The sequence below is a fragment of the Protomyctophum bolini genome (assembly GCF_963924005.1).
Source record: "Protomyctophum bolini genome assembly, chromosome: 13".
Taxonomy (NCBI): domain Eukaryota; kingdom Metazoa; phylum Chordata; class Actinopteri; order Myctophiformes; family Myctophidae; genus Protomyctophum; species Protomyctophum bolini.
Genome location: NC_137874.1, coordinates 23,289,862 through 23,305,012, shown reverse-complemented (window position 1 = coordinate 23,305,012; position 15,151 = coordinate 23,289,862). Strand labels below are relative to the sequence as shown.

The window sequence follows — 15,151 nt, the reverse complement described above, 5'->3', positions numbered from 1 at the left end:
CGGGAGAGTCCCCCAGGGCTCTGTACTTGCCCCTCCTCAACATCAAATATCTGACACGTTGTGAGCTTGTAGATCAATTTTTTTCCATACAACTTTCAACCACAAGTAGGGACTCTGGGGTTCATTATTAATTAATTTAGCCACACATTCTTTATGTTTACATATTCTCAGTGATCCGTTCTCCAGACCAGTGGTTTCTCAAACATTTTAAATAGCAAGGACCCCTATAATTCAGAGGGTGTGCAAATGGAACCAAATGGACCCCGTTAACAGGTCTGTGACTCCGAGGTTGTACAAATGGAACCAAATGGACCCGTTAAGGGTCAATTTGGTTCATAATAAAGGCGCTGGAGGGCCACGCAGATGAGGCAGATTTTACTCTGAAAGGCCCCGACTTCCATTGCCCCATAAAACCGGGAGGCCCTTAGTACCTCACGCTAACTGGTCTTATGGGTCTCTAGAAGCGTTATTATTCCAAACGAGGTGTTTGCTTAAGTCAGAAATGACCACAGAACATCAAAACCATGGAGAGCGCCGTAGATTTATAGTTATGAACAACCTTTGTCGGCCTGTAAACAAGGAAGTGAGTTTGATATCAATAAAAAGGACCTAAAGACGCCTATACACATCCAAGGCATCCCGTGGTTTTGATTCCACTAGCATAATTCCATATCATTAGCATAATTAGTGTTAAGAGTCCATTTGGAAATTCCTCAAGGAACCCTGAGGGTCCCACTTTGAGAACTGTTGCTGCTGCCGGCGACAGAGGGACAGTACAGCTGCAAGGTGATGTGCAATCATAAGTGACGAGAACAGATGTTTCCTGGATTATTTGTATACAAATTTCCCTAAGTATCTGTCCGCCTGTCTGGAATTCTGTCCCCTTTTTTGCAGTGAATAAAAAGCAGATATAGCTATAACAAACAAAATATCATAAACACTAGTGCTGCACATTCTCAAAGAAAGAGCCAGATCTAGATTCAGACACCTATGCAATCTGATTTCTGAATTTGAGCAAGAATTGTGCAGCGCTATTTGGCTGTCCAATTCATTTTAGTTACCTTTATGTTTTTGCTACAAGAGAGACGTTTAAGTCGAGCACTTTGATGGTGTCTGTTTAAAGCCACAGTAGTTGCCTCGAGGTGCCACATTTCGAATGTACTGTAGTAATGTTCAGCAATTACAGACCAAAGACAATATTTTCATGGGAAAAAAATGAGAATCGTGATCTCAAATCTTGTGGCGGAAAATCGAGATTCACATTTGATCACGAATCGTGCAGCACGAATAAACACTGCACTGCGAAGATCACAGTGCTTTAATTATTGTATGTTTATTTCCCTTTGATAGACAGTTAAAGCATAGAATTGTTTTGTGCAGTGCAGTACTGTTGACATGAGCGTTATCAGGGATTATTTGTTAAATAATCACAGCAAGGGGATCTCGCTTGGCATGCATACATACACGGTACACTCAGAGTGCTTTATTTAGCTAGTCGTTCTCACAGCAAACCAAGATTCATTGATTGCCTCGCATTAAGATCAACTATCTCTTGTGAGAGAAAACATTTCATTACATTTTTCATTATTCTTCCTCCGTTTACACGTGTTACTCGTATATACTTGATGTGTTCATCTCAGTTACATGTTATTCATATAACGACCCATTTATGGATAAGACACGATTGAATCGTTATCACGGCAATATCCCAAGACCACATACATCTGAACCTGAAAACCTAGGCCGGGCAATTTGGATTAATGTCAGAAATTGGAGCATTACAGTTTGAGGATAATCTCTCCCTCCCCTCTCTCCTAAAAAAAAAGCTATTTCTGAAGTTTCTTTCCATAACCGGCAACGATTATCTACAGCCAACATTGCCTTGACTGACCCCCCCCCCCCCCCAAAAAAACCTCTCCCGTTGTGTCATAACTCCTGCCCGTAAGAGCGGTGTTGTTTACTTGCTCAGCCTTGCCACCACAGCGGGCACTGGCCTGCCTTTGCACACAGCGTGCCTCAACAGAAAACACAACAGCGCCTCTGAAACACGGCCTTATAGAGTCTATGATTATGGCTGTGAGCAGGGACAACTGGCTGGGCCAGTCTGACCCCACCATGTCTTTATAACACCCATCACATACATAAATGTCACAGCTTGTCCAATACTCCCGTTATGAATGTGACGGGGGAGGAAGCTCGTGTGTGCCTTTCAGAGACTACTGGAGGGGTGTGTGCATACAGTACTTTTTGCGTGAGGGATTTGGGTGAAAGAGGAGGGGCGGGGTAGGAGGAAGAGTTATTTTAAACAAAATATTCCATTGAAGCAGTTTTTTTTTCCTCGACACGCTGTGCTTGTGTGCGGAGCCAATTCACTGGCACAGCGTGAGTTTGTCATTCATCTCCGGTTTGCCGCTTGCACAGCGAAGAGCGTCACCATCCATCTCAGTCATGTTTTTTTTTTGTTATTTCTTTTTTTAAAGTTTCGCCCCGGATTATGAACGGACAAATGAAGCGCGCAATTAACCGTTCGGCAGGGTTTCTCGAGCAGGAGGCGGGCGGGGGGAGGAGGGGGGGTGAGGGAGGAGAGGGGGCGGGAGGGCGATTTGTTGACGCCGACGCTCCTGCCTTGTCGCGACGGAAACAACAAACAAGCGAGACGGCGGCTGTGTATACCTCCCCGCGGAGACGAACTGGTCCCCCTTTTGTTCATGCTGGTATGGCTGACGGGAGCGGGACAGTGTGCCGGTCACTGGGACATGGCTGACGGGAGCGGGACAGTGTGCCGGTCATTGGGACATGGCTGACGGGAGCGGGACAGTGTGCCGGTCATTGGGACATGGCTGACGGGAGCGGGACAGTGTGCCGGTCATTGGGACATGGCTGACGGGAGCGGGACAGTGTGCCGGTCACTGGGACATGGCTGACGGGAGCGGGACAGTGTGCCGGTCATTGGGACATGGCTGACGGAAGCGGGACAGTGTGCCGGTCACTGGGACATGGCTGACGGGAGCGGGACAGTGTGCCGGTCATTGGGACATGGCGGCGGGTGTGTGGATGGCGTTGGTTGGTGGTGGCGTGGGCGTGCTTGGGGAGGAGGGCGGGGGGGTGGGTGGTAGGTCCCCTCAGAGGGACCCCAGCAGTCCTATGTCTTTTACAGAGCTTCCATAAACCCTCTGCACTTACGGCCTTGGGAGCGAGAAGCTCCTGTTGCCTATAAAAGAAAGGCCGGCCCATAAAACCAGGACTGTGCTAAGTAGACCCCATAGCATGCGGGGGGTGGAGGGGGGGCTTGCGGTGGTGATGATGGTGGAGGGAGGGAGGGAGGGGGGGGGCAACCGCCAGGAGCGAGAGTGTCAGGCCGGGTCGATCAATACAGTCTGTGTGTTGAATTACACGGCTCTCAGACTGCCAATGTCGCAGACAGAGCCACTCAGCCAGGCTGCAGGACATAATGCACACCGATGCTAGGCTGCCATCTTGCATAGACTCCCACTGACGTTTCACCAGGTTTGACCACTTAAACACCTCTATATATACTCAAGTTGAGTAGGGTAGGGTCCCCCAGGGATCCATGCTTGGTCCTCTTCCTAATTTCCTTCTACACCAAATGTATTTGCTGGAAATAACCGATCTACACAAATATCTCCTGTAAATAACCGATCTACAGCTCACTTGTGAGCTTATAGATCCTCAGTTTTACACCACAAACGTTCTAGTCAAATGTTGGCCTATTATGACACGGCCAGAATAGGGACGCTAGGGTTCACGAAGTTAAAAAGGACAAAAACTGCTTTTTGTTTGTGGAGCGCATTAGGAGATCCTTCCATATGAATGTAGCAAACAGTTGTGGATCCAAGTCTGTGTCATGATCCCTCAACTGTCTGCCCACACTGCTAGCCTCACTGCTGAGTGTTATTTTAAAAGCGTTGTGTGATGCTCCTAAGCTCTCAGCATCTTCACCGAGACCCTATTGAGTCACGTCTATAAAAGTATTAAGTGCAAGAGTTGCCGTTAGACCAACGTTTGGAAAACAGGCCCTTTCAAGTCCTTTGCCGTTTTATGGGTCGGTAAAAAAAAACAAGAAAGGAAAAATGAGATGAGAAATCTGTTTGTTTCTTACCCGAGTGAGAGAGCAAGTGCATCCGTAGACGAAGACTGTCCAGGAACCTCTTCCCACACAGCTCACAGCCGTAGGTCTTCATTCCGCTGTGCATCTTCCTGTTGGTGGAGAGAGAGAAAACAAACACACCTCAGTGTCAGGGTCTCTACAGGGACCTTCAACAGGAATGTCTCCTGGGGAGAAGCACGGTGTTCATTTCATCCACTAATAACTATGGCCAAGAAAGTCTGTCGACTACCTTTTTTCACTGGTCGGAAACGGATCGGGAGCAAAACAAACGTGATCGGGACATCCTTAGTATCAATATTATATCCATATTATGATATTAGACTGGATATTGTCTGTAATTTTGGATATTGTACTATTGTGATATGGCATAAGTGTAGCAGAGTTTGGATGTCAAGGACCCCCCATCCCCATTAATAATATACACTTTACTGTGAACGCCCTTTGTATGAAGGACCACATTTGATACTACATATTAACTAATTGCTGCTGAATGAATGAATGCATGATATTTGGTGATAAAATGAAGGAGCATATCAGCGCCTCCTGCGAACCCCCTGGAATCCCTCAAGGACCCCCTGGGTGTCCCTGGCCTGGACCCAAGCACTGACATGACAGACGGCTGCTTAGCATTATGGCCCATTTATAATCAATGTGTTATTCTGTCTGCCTTTCACTGCATGGTCAGTGTTTGATGGCACGGGACAAGGCTCAAAGCGTACATGTATCTAACTAGCTAACAACAGACGACATAAAAAAACAAGGAAGATGAACCTCGAAACTTTTGTCTCCGCTAGGAAATCCTCAAAGACCCCAAGGCTCGGGCCAAAGTGTGGACTATTATTCCTGGGAGAGATCTGAAAAGTGCTCCAAAGCAATTACAGTGACATGAATTGCCAAACAACCCCAGCATAGTGCCTTAAGCCTCCTGAGAACTTCAAATACTCAGGCTCTGAAGACGAGACATCAGAACACGCAACTGCACAAAAAGGTGTCTATCGCACCACTTCAGCTTTGATAGACATCCACACAGGCAGTGGAAACAGAGGGGTTTTGTCGGATAGGATGATTAAAACGCACTGGTTCTCAATGTGGGATCCTGGGACCCCCCCCCCCGCCCAGGGTGTCCCCTACCTAAAGTATTGATTAGTTGTGAACCAAATGGACTGTAACACTGCAAAATTGTAACACTGCAAGTGTACACATGGTTCCATTTGTACACTCTCAGAGTTAAATCAATTCAATTCAATTCAATATCTTTATCGATATTATGAGATAACATACGTTTACATTGCCAAAGCAAAAATCACTGGGGATTTCACAGTGTAGATTGGGGTATCAGAGAGTGGGGCGCGTGCGTGTGTCCTTGAGGAAACACTCAACCAACCCCTGTTAAACTCATCTGTTGTTTGACTGACAAACCTAGTAGTAGGGAGGGGACAGGACTCCAAAACATCACCTTCAATTCGTTAGGCAAATGGGGAGCCAAATTAGCTTTTATTAGCATGCTTAAAGCATTGAGTAATTGTTCTCAGAGACGTCATTGCCTCATTGTTTGCACCTCCTTGCAAACACATGCCTCAAGAGAAACAAACGGACATATGTTAGCGTTCTCAACCCCCTTTTTTTTCTCTTTACCCCCTCACAACCCCAGCACAAATACAAACATACATGTCACTCTTTGGAGCTTCAAGTTATTAAAAAAAAAGACTTGTGAACGTGTGTCTGCAATTTCCCAGGCCCAGGCCCACAGGCTGAATGGTGAATGCCATCCCTGTCCATCCCCAAACACACCAAAACCATGACCAAACGTAACGGTACTAACCTTGACGACAATTAATTACCAAAAAACGCAACCAGAAGTATGTTCCCCCTCTTGGGAATCAAACAAAGAACCCTTTGATTAGAAACCACTGACGCTATACCCAGTGCACCCCCCGAGGCCTGGGGTGTCTAAATTGAACCCATTGTGAGTGTTTTCATTGATCAGAACTATAGGAGCGCAACAGTTCATCAAACCAAATGATTTAATCAAAAGACTATCGATTTCCATAGTAAAACAATGGCAGATCTACAAGCTCAAAATGCCATCGATGCGACAGGTTGTGAGCTTGTCTATCAGCTATTATCGTCCGACACAAGTTCTATGACATAGCAAAGTAGGGCTTACGGTGAGTAGTTAATCAGGTTAATCAATGTATTATTATAATATGTATATATTGACACCGATCACTGAACATCATATCATATGGTAAACCTGGAAATAGAAGTGATAAGACCTGAGATCAGATTCTACAAATGTCTTCTAAATGTCTTCTAGAAGGAAATATTTGAGTTCAAAACATTTACTGTGAAAGAATATATATTCAAAGATTTGCGTCTGCGGAGAAGGGGGCAGCATTGTGTAAAATTATAATAATTGTACATTTCTACATTCACATGAATGTGGTCTAATGGCTGACAAAGCGATGGTGCGACAAACAGGAACAAACGTCATACAGTCCATGTTTAATTGTAGCCCAGACTCAGACAAAAAGGATCCATGGAGGAGCGTTCTTCTTGGGGAAACAATGCCCTTGATAAGGAGATCCGCTTCAACTCCAGGGAGATGACAGCCATCCATCTTACGGTGTCTCACAAGAAAGCAGAGAGAAGGAGGATGTGCCAAGCTCCGAAAACATGACTGATTGATGTCAGATGTTGAATGCAAATTGATTTACAGCTCTCTTTTGTGCCTTCGAGAGGGATGGGTGGGGGGGGGGGGGGGGGGGGTGAAGGAGCAGCGGCAAGGATGAGAGAGAGAGAGAGAGAGAGAGAGAGAGAGAGAGAGAGATAGAGAGAGAGAGAAAGAGAGAAGAGCATGTCTTATGACAATGGCAGCTAGAGTTATTAAGTGAGGAAGTGTAGTGTGTGACTTGAATGAAGATTAATTGACGGAAAACCTCTTTGTGGACCAGACACTAAGAGTAGTGGACGACGAAGATAGATGGAAGGAAAAAACAACAACAACAAACAAGAAAAAGGATAGAGGCAGAATGAAGAAAAATAACAAACAAGCAAAAGGAAAGAGGCAGAATGAAGAAAAATAAAGGCAAAAAAAAGAAAAAGATTAGCGGTATCCGACATAGCAAGGAGGAGGATTTGTGGAAAAGACCCACAAACTAGAAGTCAAAATGAGAGAGCCCTTTGGCAAGCTGTAAGTAATTAAGCCCTGTAAAACGCCTTTAGGGCAGAAAGGGGGGACACTCTAAAAGGACACACACACACACACACACACACACACACACACACACACACACACTTACTTTCAGGTGGGCTTTTGTGTGTGTGCCCTCAATCTGAGCACTGTGGCCCCTGGACGGACAGAGCACTGATAAGGAATAGATGGACTTATTACAGGAGCCGGAGGGAGGGGCCCATGTCAGGCATCTCTACCATAAATGCTGTGTGTGTGTGTGTGTGTGTGTGTGTGTGTGAGAGAGTGAGAGATAATCAGAACTATTCATTTAACAGAGTGTGTTTGCATCGGGGAAAGAGTACTAGTATCCAGCAGAAGTGCACTGTTACCATGCTATCTAGTCTCACATCACTTTATCTGATAACATCTGGGCTGTGGCTCATAGTCAGCAGGTAGAGCAGGTCATCCAATGATCCGTGGGTCGGCGGTTCGAATCCCGGCTACTCCTGTCTACATGTCAAAGTGTCTTTTGGCAAGACTGAACTCTACATCGACTCCAATGAGTCGGCTGGCGCTGTCTTGTGAAAGTGGGAAGTGAGGACGCCGGCGTTGACTGTTCGCCGCTTCACCTCCCAATATATGAATGAACCATTGTAAAGTGCTTTGAATAGGCACATAGTGCATAGGAAAGCGCTATAAAAATGCAATACATTATTATTATTAAATCTGGACTTGCACTTTATGAACAGGGTCATTATTTTAACTACAGATGGACCCATACCATTTCCCTCCACCCCAATACCCATTCCCATGATACACAACTTGTGTATCAGTCGATATCGATATAAATATTCAATACCAGACAGTGTGTAATTAAAAAATCACACATGTGTGCAGGCTGTGTGTGTGTGTGTGTGTGTGTGTGTGTGTGTGTGTGTGTGGCAAATTTCTCGTAACCATGCACCTTATGTATATACTAAACTTTTACTAGTCTGCTCATATTGATATCCGCATACTCGCCAATACCGATTTTCTTTAAGGCGGTATCGGCAGTTTTTCTGATACTCGAATAGTATGGCTCTTTTCATCAGGGAAATAGCTCAGTGTCAGTATTGTGACGATAAGCTAGTAAAATGTGTTACGGATATAAAAAAAAAAGAAAAGGAAAATAAGATAAATGGCAGAAATTCTGTAATACACTCTCCTATCATTTGCAGTTTTAAAGAAAGAGGAAAAATAGAGAACAAGGAAAACACAAGGTCAGATGTGTCGGATATCAATATGAGCAGACTAGTAAAAGTTTAGTATATACATAAGGTGCATGGTTACGAGAAATTTGCCCTGCACGCACACACGCACGCACGCACACACAGACGCACACACGTGCGCACACACACACACACACACACACACACACACTCCTGAGGATTCCAAACAGACCTTCTGTGTACCCATTAAGGAAGTTCACATAAAACTCTCTCAGGCCATTTACTCAGTTAATAATCGACTTTGTCCAACAGTCACTTTTGACAACGGCAATAAATTTTAAATTCATGTCAACAAAACATATGCTGAACACCTCATGTGGTGTGCTTCCTCGTAAAGCAGCCCCACCAAGGACTGTGCACACTGTGTGTGTGTGTGTGCGCGTGTGTATGTGTACGTGTGTGTGTGTGTGTGTGTGTGTGTGTATGTGTGTGTACACGTGTACATGTGTGTGTGTGCTTGAAACGCGAGTAGATTACAGGCCTGTGTTATTGAGCCGTAACAGCTTGCCTCATATAATTCTGAACTTTTCCTTTTTTTTCCTTGCTTTTTTTGCCGGTAGACTTGCTCGGCCATACATCATAGCTAGCACAGCAGCTGTCGAGACACAGCCTCTAATCGCAAGACAACCCTCCCCCCCCCCCCACACACACACACACACACCCCCCGCAACCACCCACCCATCCTTCAAGCCCCTTCACTCACAATGTGGCACCTATAAGAAAGCTGAAGCAAGATATTTGGTGAAAGCTACACAAGAAACTGGCTGCCGATCTACCAACAACAGCAGCAGAAAAACGAAACGTTCCAAAAGGACCACAAGTGGACTTTTCACATTGAGTCATCGCAACTTTATTCGAAGTCGCCTTTGAAAAGGACTCGACAGAGACGGTGCCAAACAGTCATTATGATTTCCCAAAACGACTGGTGTTGTTGACTCCTCCGCACCAGAGCAGCCTCTGGAACACTCCTCGAGATCAACATCTCACATTCACCACGTCCAAACAAAAATGACTAAATATAAAGAAACTGCAGACACTCCACATCCCTCACTTCACATCTCGTTTGCTCTCCCTCTCAAATCCAGCCTTGAGCGCTGTCCTCTTTCTTCAACCCTCCTTTCATCTTTGTCGTTTTATTTTATTTTACTATTTTCCATACGCCCCACGCTTTCGTGAAAGGAGACTTTAAACGACTTGAAATGATGTTCTTAAATAAAGCATGGGGCACGGAGTGAAGGCTGGGGTTAAGAGGAATAAAAGTAGGCAGAGTGGGGCCACAGGCCTCGGAATTAACAGTGAAGTGTGTATGAATCCCACAGTTTCTCCGTTCAGCCGTTAAATAAACACAGGTTGTGTGTCAGATCAAGACAAAGGCCCTTACTGCCAATCACATGTTTTTGTGTTTGTAGTTTTACCACTAGATGGCGATCTTAGCTAACCTCTGATCCACCGTTCCGAGTCCCAGTGAAGCCAAGAACAAGGAAATCGCTAAAACTCTCCTCGCAAAACACGTCCATGTTAAATTCCTGGAACGTCGATCTCTCTTCCTGTATCGTTCCACTGAAGTGCTGACCGCCATTGCAACTACTGAACCGATGGACGAATTTACAAATGCGATCGTAGTGAAGATGAATAATCTGTGACTACTTAAAACGCAAGTAAATATGAGAAGAAAAGGCCTGGCACTGAGGTCTTGGCAGTGCTCAAAATTAGTAATTGTAGATCTGCTATGTTCATAAGATCTTTATACATTTGAACTTTAAATGGAACATTCTGCATAATTAGTACTTTCGACTTTGATACCAATACGTTTGTACTTTTACTCAAGTACATTTTGAATTCTGGACTTGTACTAACAGAGCATATTGCAGTAATGATACGTTTACTTAAGTAAAACATTTGAGTACTTTTTCCACCACTGCTGACACGTTCCAACTGAAAACCTCATTTGTCATATTATCTCCAGAGTGCTGTCGACTTGCTGACTTGATGAATGCTTCAAGAGCATGCCATAGGGGTCCGCAGAATCACTGAATAACTTGGAAATCTTGTCTTGACATTTAAACGTGCTACAAAAACAAAATGGTTGCGAAAAAATATATGTAACATTCCGTCCCGAGGCTAGGATGTTAGGTAAAAGGATGTTGAACTTTGGTAGAACCTCGGGGTTACACAGCTACTTGTAACTGGGCACCAGTCCAAATATTGTCCATCATCTTTATCTGCTGCCTCTGTGCGCCGCCCGAGAGCATGGAAGCGGAAGCTTCCATTCACTCTCATCGTATGGCAAAACCATCACAAAATAATACTTTCAGTGCATAAATAATGCAGATGCTGCAAAGTTAGATATATATCCCAAGCAAAGTTGGTGAATGACGCACAAAAACCCCTATTTTGTACATCAGTTCTTTGAAAATAGCCCATCTGCAAGTGCACAACGGTGTGAGCTTGTAGATCTGCCATTTTCCAAAAAATAAAAAAATCTTGAAAAAAATGGGGAGTCCGTCTGCAGCCGAATACAGTGCAATGTGGTGGTCCTTGACATGAAAAAAGTTTGAGAACCAATGAAATATTGAACAAAGGTGAAATCAGGCTAAACTGTGTACGAAAGAACCCGAACTAACCTGTGAATTAAAAAAAACGATGATTGAGAGTAAAGTGGTAAAAGGTGGCCATGGAATGTCGGATGATGCACTCGAAAGATTTAAAAAAAATGGGGTTCAGAGCCCAGAAGGTTAGATCCCAGTCAGATAGGTTTCAGGATGACTGCAACGGGTAGCGGGGATCACCTCGGCACTTACAGCAGACATGCACTTGCTGTCATAGCGAACAAAGCCAAAATGATGTGCCAGTCGACTCACTGACACTTCAGCGCTTGATCCTAATGCAGCCCATAAGTGGCGCAGTGTGCTGCCTGCCGACACCTCTCATTTTGGTATTCTCCTCTCGGCTCCCAAGCAACACAGGGAGAGAGAGGAGAGAGGAGAGAGAGAGGAGAGAGAGAGAGAGAGGGAGAGAGAGAGGAGAGAGAGAGAGGAGAGGAGGAGAGAGGAGAAGAGAGAGAGAGAGAGAGAGAGAGAGAGAGAGAGAGAGAGAGAGAGAGGAGAGAGAGGAGAGAGAGAGAGAGAGAGAGAGGAGAGGAGGAGAGAGGAGAAGGGAGAGAGAGGAGAGAGAGAGAGAGAGAGAGAGGAGAGGAGGAGAGAGGAGAGAGAGAGAGGAGAGGAGGAGAGAGGAGAAGAGAGAGAGAGAGAGAGAGAGAGAGGAGAGAGAGAGAGAGAGAGGAGAGAGAGGAGAGAGAGAGAGGAGGAGAGAGAGGAGAGAGAGGAGAGAGAGAGAGGAGGAGAGAGGAGAGAGGGGGGGGGAGAGACACGGACAGACAGCATAGATAGAGAGAGAGAGAGATGAGGGTCTTTTTCCACAGAAATTTCCAGTCCATTAGGGGCCGACCAAGTCACACAGACAACCATAGAGGGAAGGGAAAGGGGGGGGGGGGGCATCTATAAAACAAAGGGATGGTGAGGGAGGGGAGAGGAAGAAAATAAATAAAAAAACAGGACACAGACAAAGAAAGCCGAACCCAGAATACAAAAACACATCGTTTATGAAGCGAGAAGGGGAGGGGGTGTGGGGGGGTAACAACCCAAAGATACACACAAACGATTATATCTACAGTATACTGTATGTCTGGTCTGACAGCTGTGCACGCACGGTGCCCAACATTTTACACGGGTATTCAATTTGTGAGGCTGGGGGTATTGGCAGGTGAAGAAAAAAAAAAAAGAATCCCCCCCCCTGTACCCCCATATCGCCCACTTCCCCATTTCATCCCATTTTAAGCCTCCCCAATTTGATTTGCACCCACCGCCCGCTTCCCCATCTCCTCCCCCCTCCCTCTCCTCTCTGTCTGTGCTCAATCAAAATGTATCAAGCGCGGGGCGGCGTAACGCCGCTTGGCGTAGGGCTGTTTATCCCAGGTCCTCCCGCACATATCAATGACTCTGGCCCCCCCCCCCACCACCCACCCATCTCCCCCTGCGAGGGAGACGTTGATATAAATTCCAGCCACACTCGCGCACGCCGCACCGCTCGTGCTGAGCATAGATGAGTAGTCAGGGGGGCGAGGGCGAGAGGAGAGGAATGGAGAGAATGAGCCCAAAGGGGAGAGGGATGGAGGGAGGGAGAGAGAGAGAGAGAGACCTACTGTCCGTTATTTATAATGCCACCAAGATTACCACCCTCAATTCCTCCCGGAGGGGGAGGGGGGGTGATCTGGAGAGATGCCAGGCGGGGTTGTATTTAATCAAAAGGAGAAAAAAAATAAAATAACCCTAAATGGAACGAGTAGAGCGGTTTAAAAGAAGTTAAAATGGAGTCGGTGAACGGAAAATTAAGAAAGATGTTCCGTTTACAGTAGTACTCAAGGATGTTGAGCTACGCTGAGGACATATTACACACAATTTGATCATTGAGGCTTTCTAGCAGAACTGTTTGCAACATCTGCTTAAAGGCCAGACTCACACAAATAAATGAATCGCTTTATACTCGTTAACATCCAAAGCATGGTTCTAGCGAACCGCAATAAGAGAGAGTGAGAGAGTGAGTGAGTGAGTGAGTGAGTGAGTGAGTGAGTGAGTGAGTGAGTGAGTGAGTGAGTGTGTGTGTGTGTGTGTGTGTGTGTGTGTGTGTGTGTCTGTGTACGTGCGTGAGGTCAATAGAACTCTAATGTGTACAGTATAGGACCCAAAGCCATTTGACACATGCATCTCTGCTATGCTTAGAAGGTACGATTCTGAATGTAACCACATGTACTTTGTCAGCATGACACATTTCTAAAATAGCCCATGATCTATAAGCTCACAACATGGCACAACGCGGTGAGCTGGGATTTGAGCAATTTTTTTAACATTGACAATTTTATATGAAGACATACACGCGTCAGAGGCAATAAAGTTATGGGGGATGAACAGGGAAATAGTATGCCACCTTCTGGACAACAGCTAGTACGCACAGAGCATGTTCTCTAAATAGTACGCCACCTACTGGACAACAGCTAGTACGCACAGAGCATGTTCTCTGGGACACGTCGTCGCATTCTCCCTTCGGCCCTCGCTTCCATCTCGCAAAACGACCCTGTGCCCGGAAGGTCGCGGTTCAAAAACACCAGACTGGCGGCAGGGGGAAACTTTGCCCAGGGAATTAAATGAGATGCATGATCCACCACCCCCGTTCCAAAAGATATATAAAAAATAAATAAACAAACTACAGTCAAGGTGCCCTTGGGCAAGAACACAAACCACTGGCTTTACCTATTCCAGTGGCACTGCCCAGTAGTTAAACAAACTACCGTCAAGGTGCCCTTGGTCAAGAACACAAACCACTGGCTTTACCTATTCCAGTGGCACTGCCCAGTAGTTAAACAAACTACCGTCAAGGTGCCCTTGGTCAAGAACACAAACCACTGGCTTTACCTATTCCAGTGGCACTGCCCAGTAGTTCCCAGTTCATGACTGTGGTCGTAATTAATATGTCGTGCACGATCTCCAATCCCTCCTCCGCTGTTAACTACTTACTCTTAGTCACCCGGTTGGTTACAAAAGGTTGAAAAAATATATTTGCAAGGGCAAAAGGACAAAACATCTGAGGGCATGAGTAGGCAGCTAAAAGTAGGCAGCTAAAAGCTGAGGATTATAGTTTGAGGCTGTGTCATTGTAATCCCCCGTTTAATGACGGCCTTGTCTCGTCTGAGAGTTGTGCCAGATTTATACTTTGTTGTGCGACATTTCGCTCACCGAAAATAGACGCATTGTGAGCTTGTAGATCGGGTATTTTTGGCGCAAGCACCGGTGTGCAACCAAGTATAATTCAGCCATTAAAGCACTCACAACACAACACGGCAGACAAATAAACTTGAACAAAAAAGATGAAGGGCTGCATGTAACATCACACGGAGAGAGACATTCTGATAAACTCCAACACAAGCACCGTTTGCTCTCTACACCCTGCATCTGTCTGTCTCTGATACATCTCTCTTTCGCTCTGTTCTCTCCCATCATCTCTCACTGACTTTTTTTGGTTTTCACATCAAAAGCGCCAGACTCTTTTTGGGTGTCTGAAAATAGCACGTCAACATTTCTGTTTTGTGGTGCCGTTGTTTTTTTAGTTATATTATTCTTGACAAAGCTGCCAGTTCGCCTTGTTCCTGTTTTTCTTCAGCTCCCGGTTTCTTGATCTGTAAGAGAGGTTAGAGCGCATGCTGGAGTGGGATGGTTTTGGCTCAGACGTGTGTGTGCGTGTGTGTGTGTGTGTGTGTGTGTGTGTGTGTAGTAGCAGGGCTTCAGCAGGTCTATAAAAAGCAGCCAGACATAGTCTTCCCTCACACCTCATGCATTATGCATCGGCATCACCTTCCATCGAGCGACAGAAAAACCACAAAAGGTGTATAACTTTAGCTTCCATTTTGAAAGCAAAGCAAGGGAAGTGATATGTTCTTATTTGACGCGGCAGTCATAACAAGCCAGAACACCTGTTGCATCAATAAAAAGCCGCCGCTCGCAACTTGAAGCGTCAACAACCTGTGTG

The 15,151-nt window shown here is 45.6% G+C and overlaps 2 protein-coding genes across 2 annotated transcripts in view; one reads left to right on the top strand and one right to left on the bottom strand.

Annotated features, from left to right (window-relative positions):
- Positions 1–15,151, top strand: part of cyb5d2 (cytochrome b5 domain containing 2) — a 592,339-nt gene that overhangs the window by 261,550 nt on the left and 315,638 nt on the right. The window lies entirely within an intron of this gene.
- Positions 1–15,151, bottom strand: part of zbtb16a (zinc finger and BTB domain containing 16a) — a 163,300-nt gene that overhangs the window by 98,582 nt on the left and 49,567 nt on the right. The window contains exon 3 of the mRNA XM_080780879.1: positions 4,121–4,218. Within this exon, the coding sequence (XP_080637005.1) occupies positions 4,121–4,218 (98 nt within the window). The remainder of the gene's footprint in view (positions 1–4,120; positions 4,219–15,151) is intronic.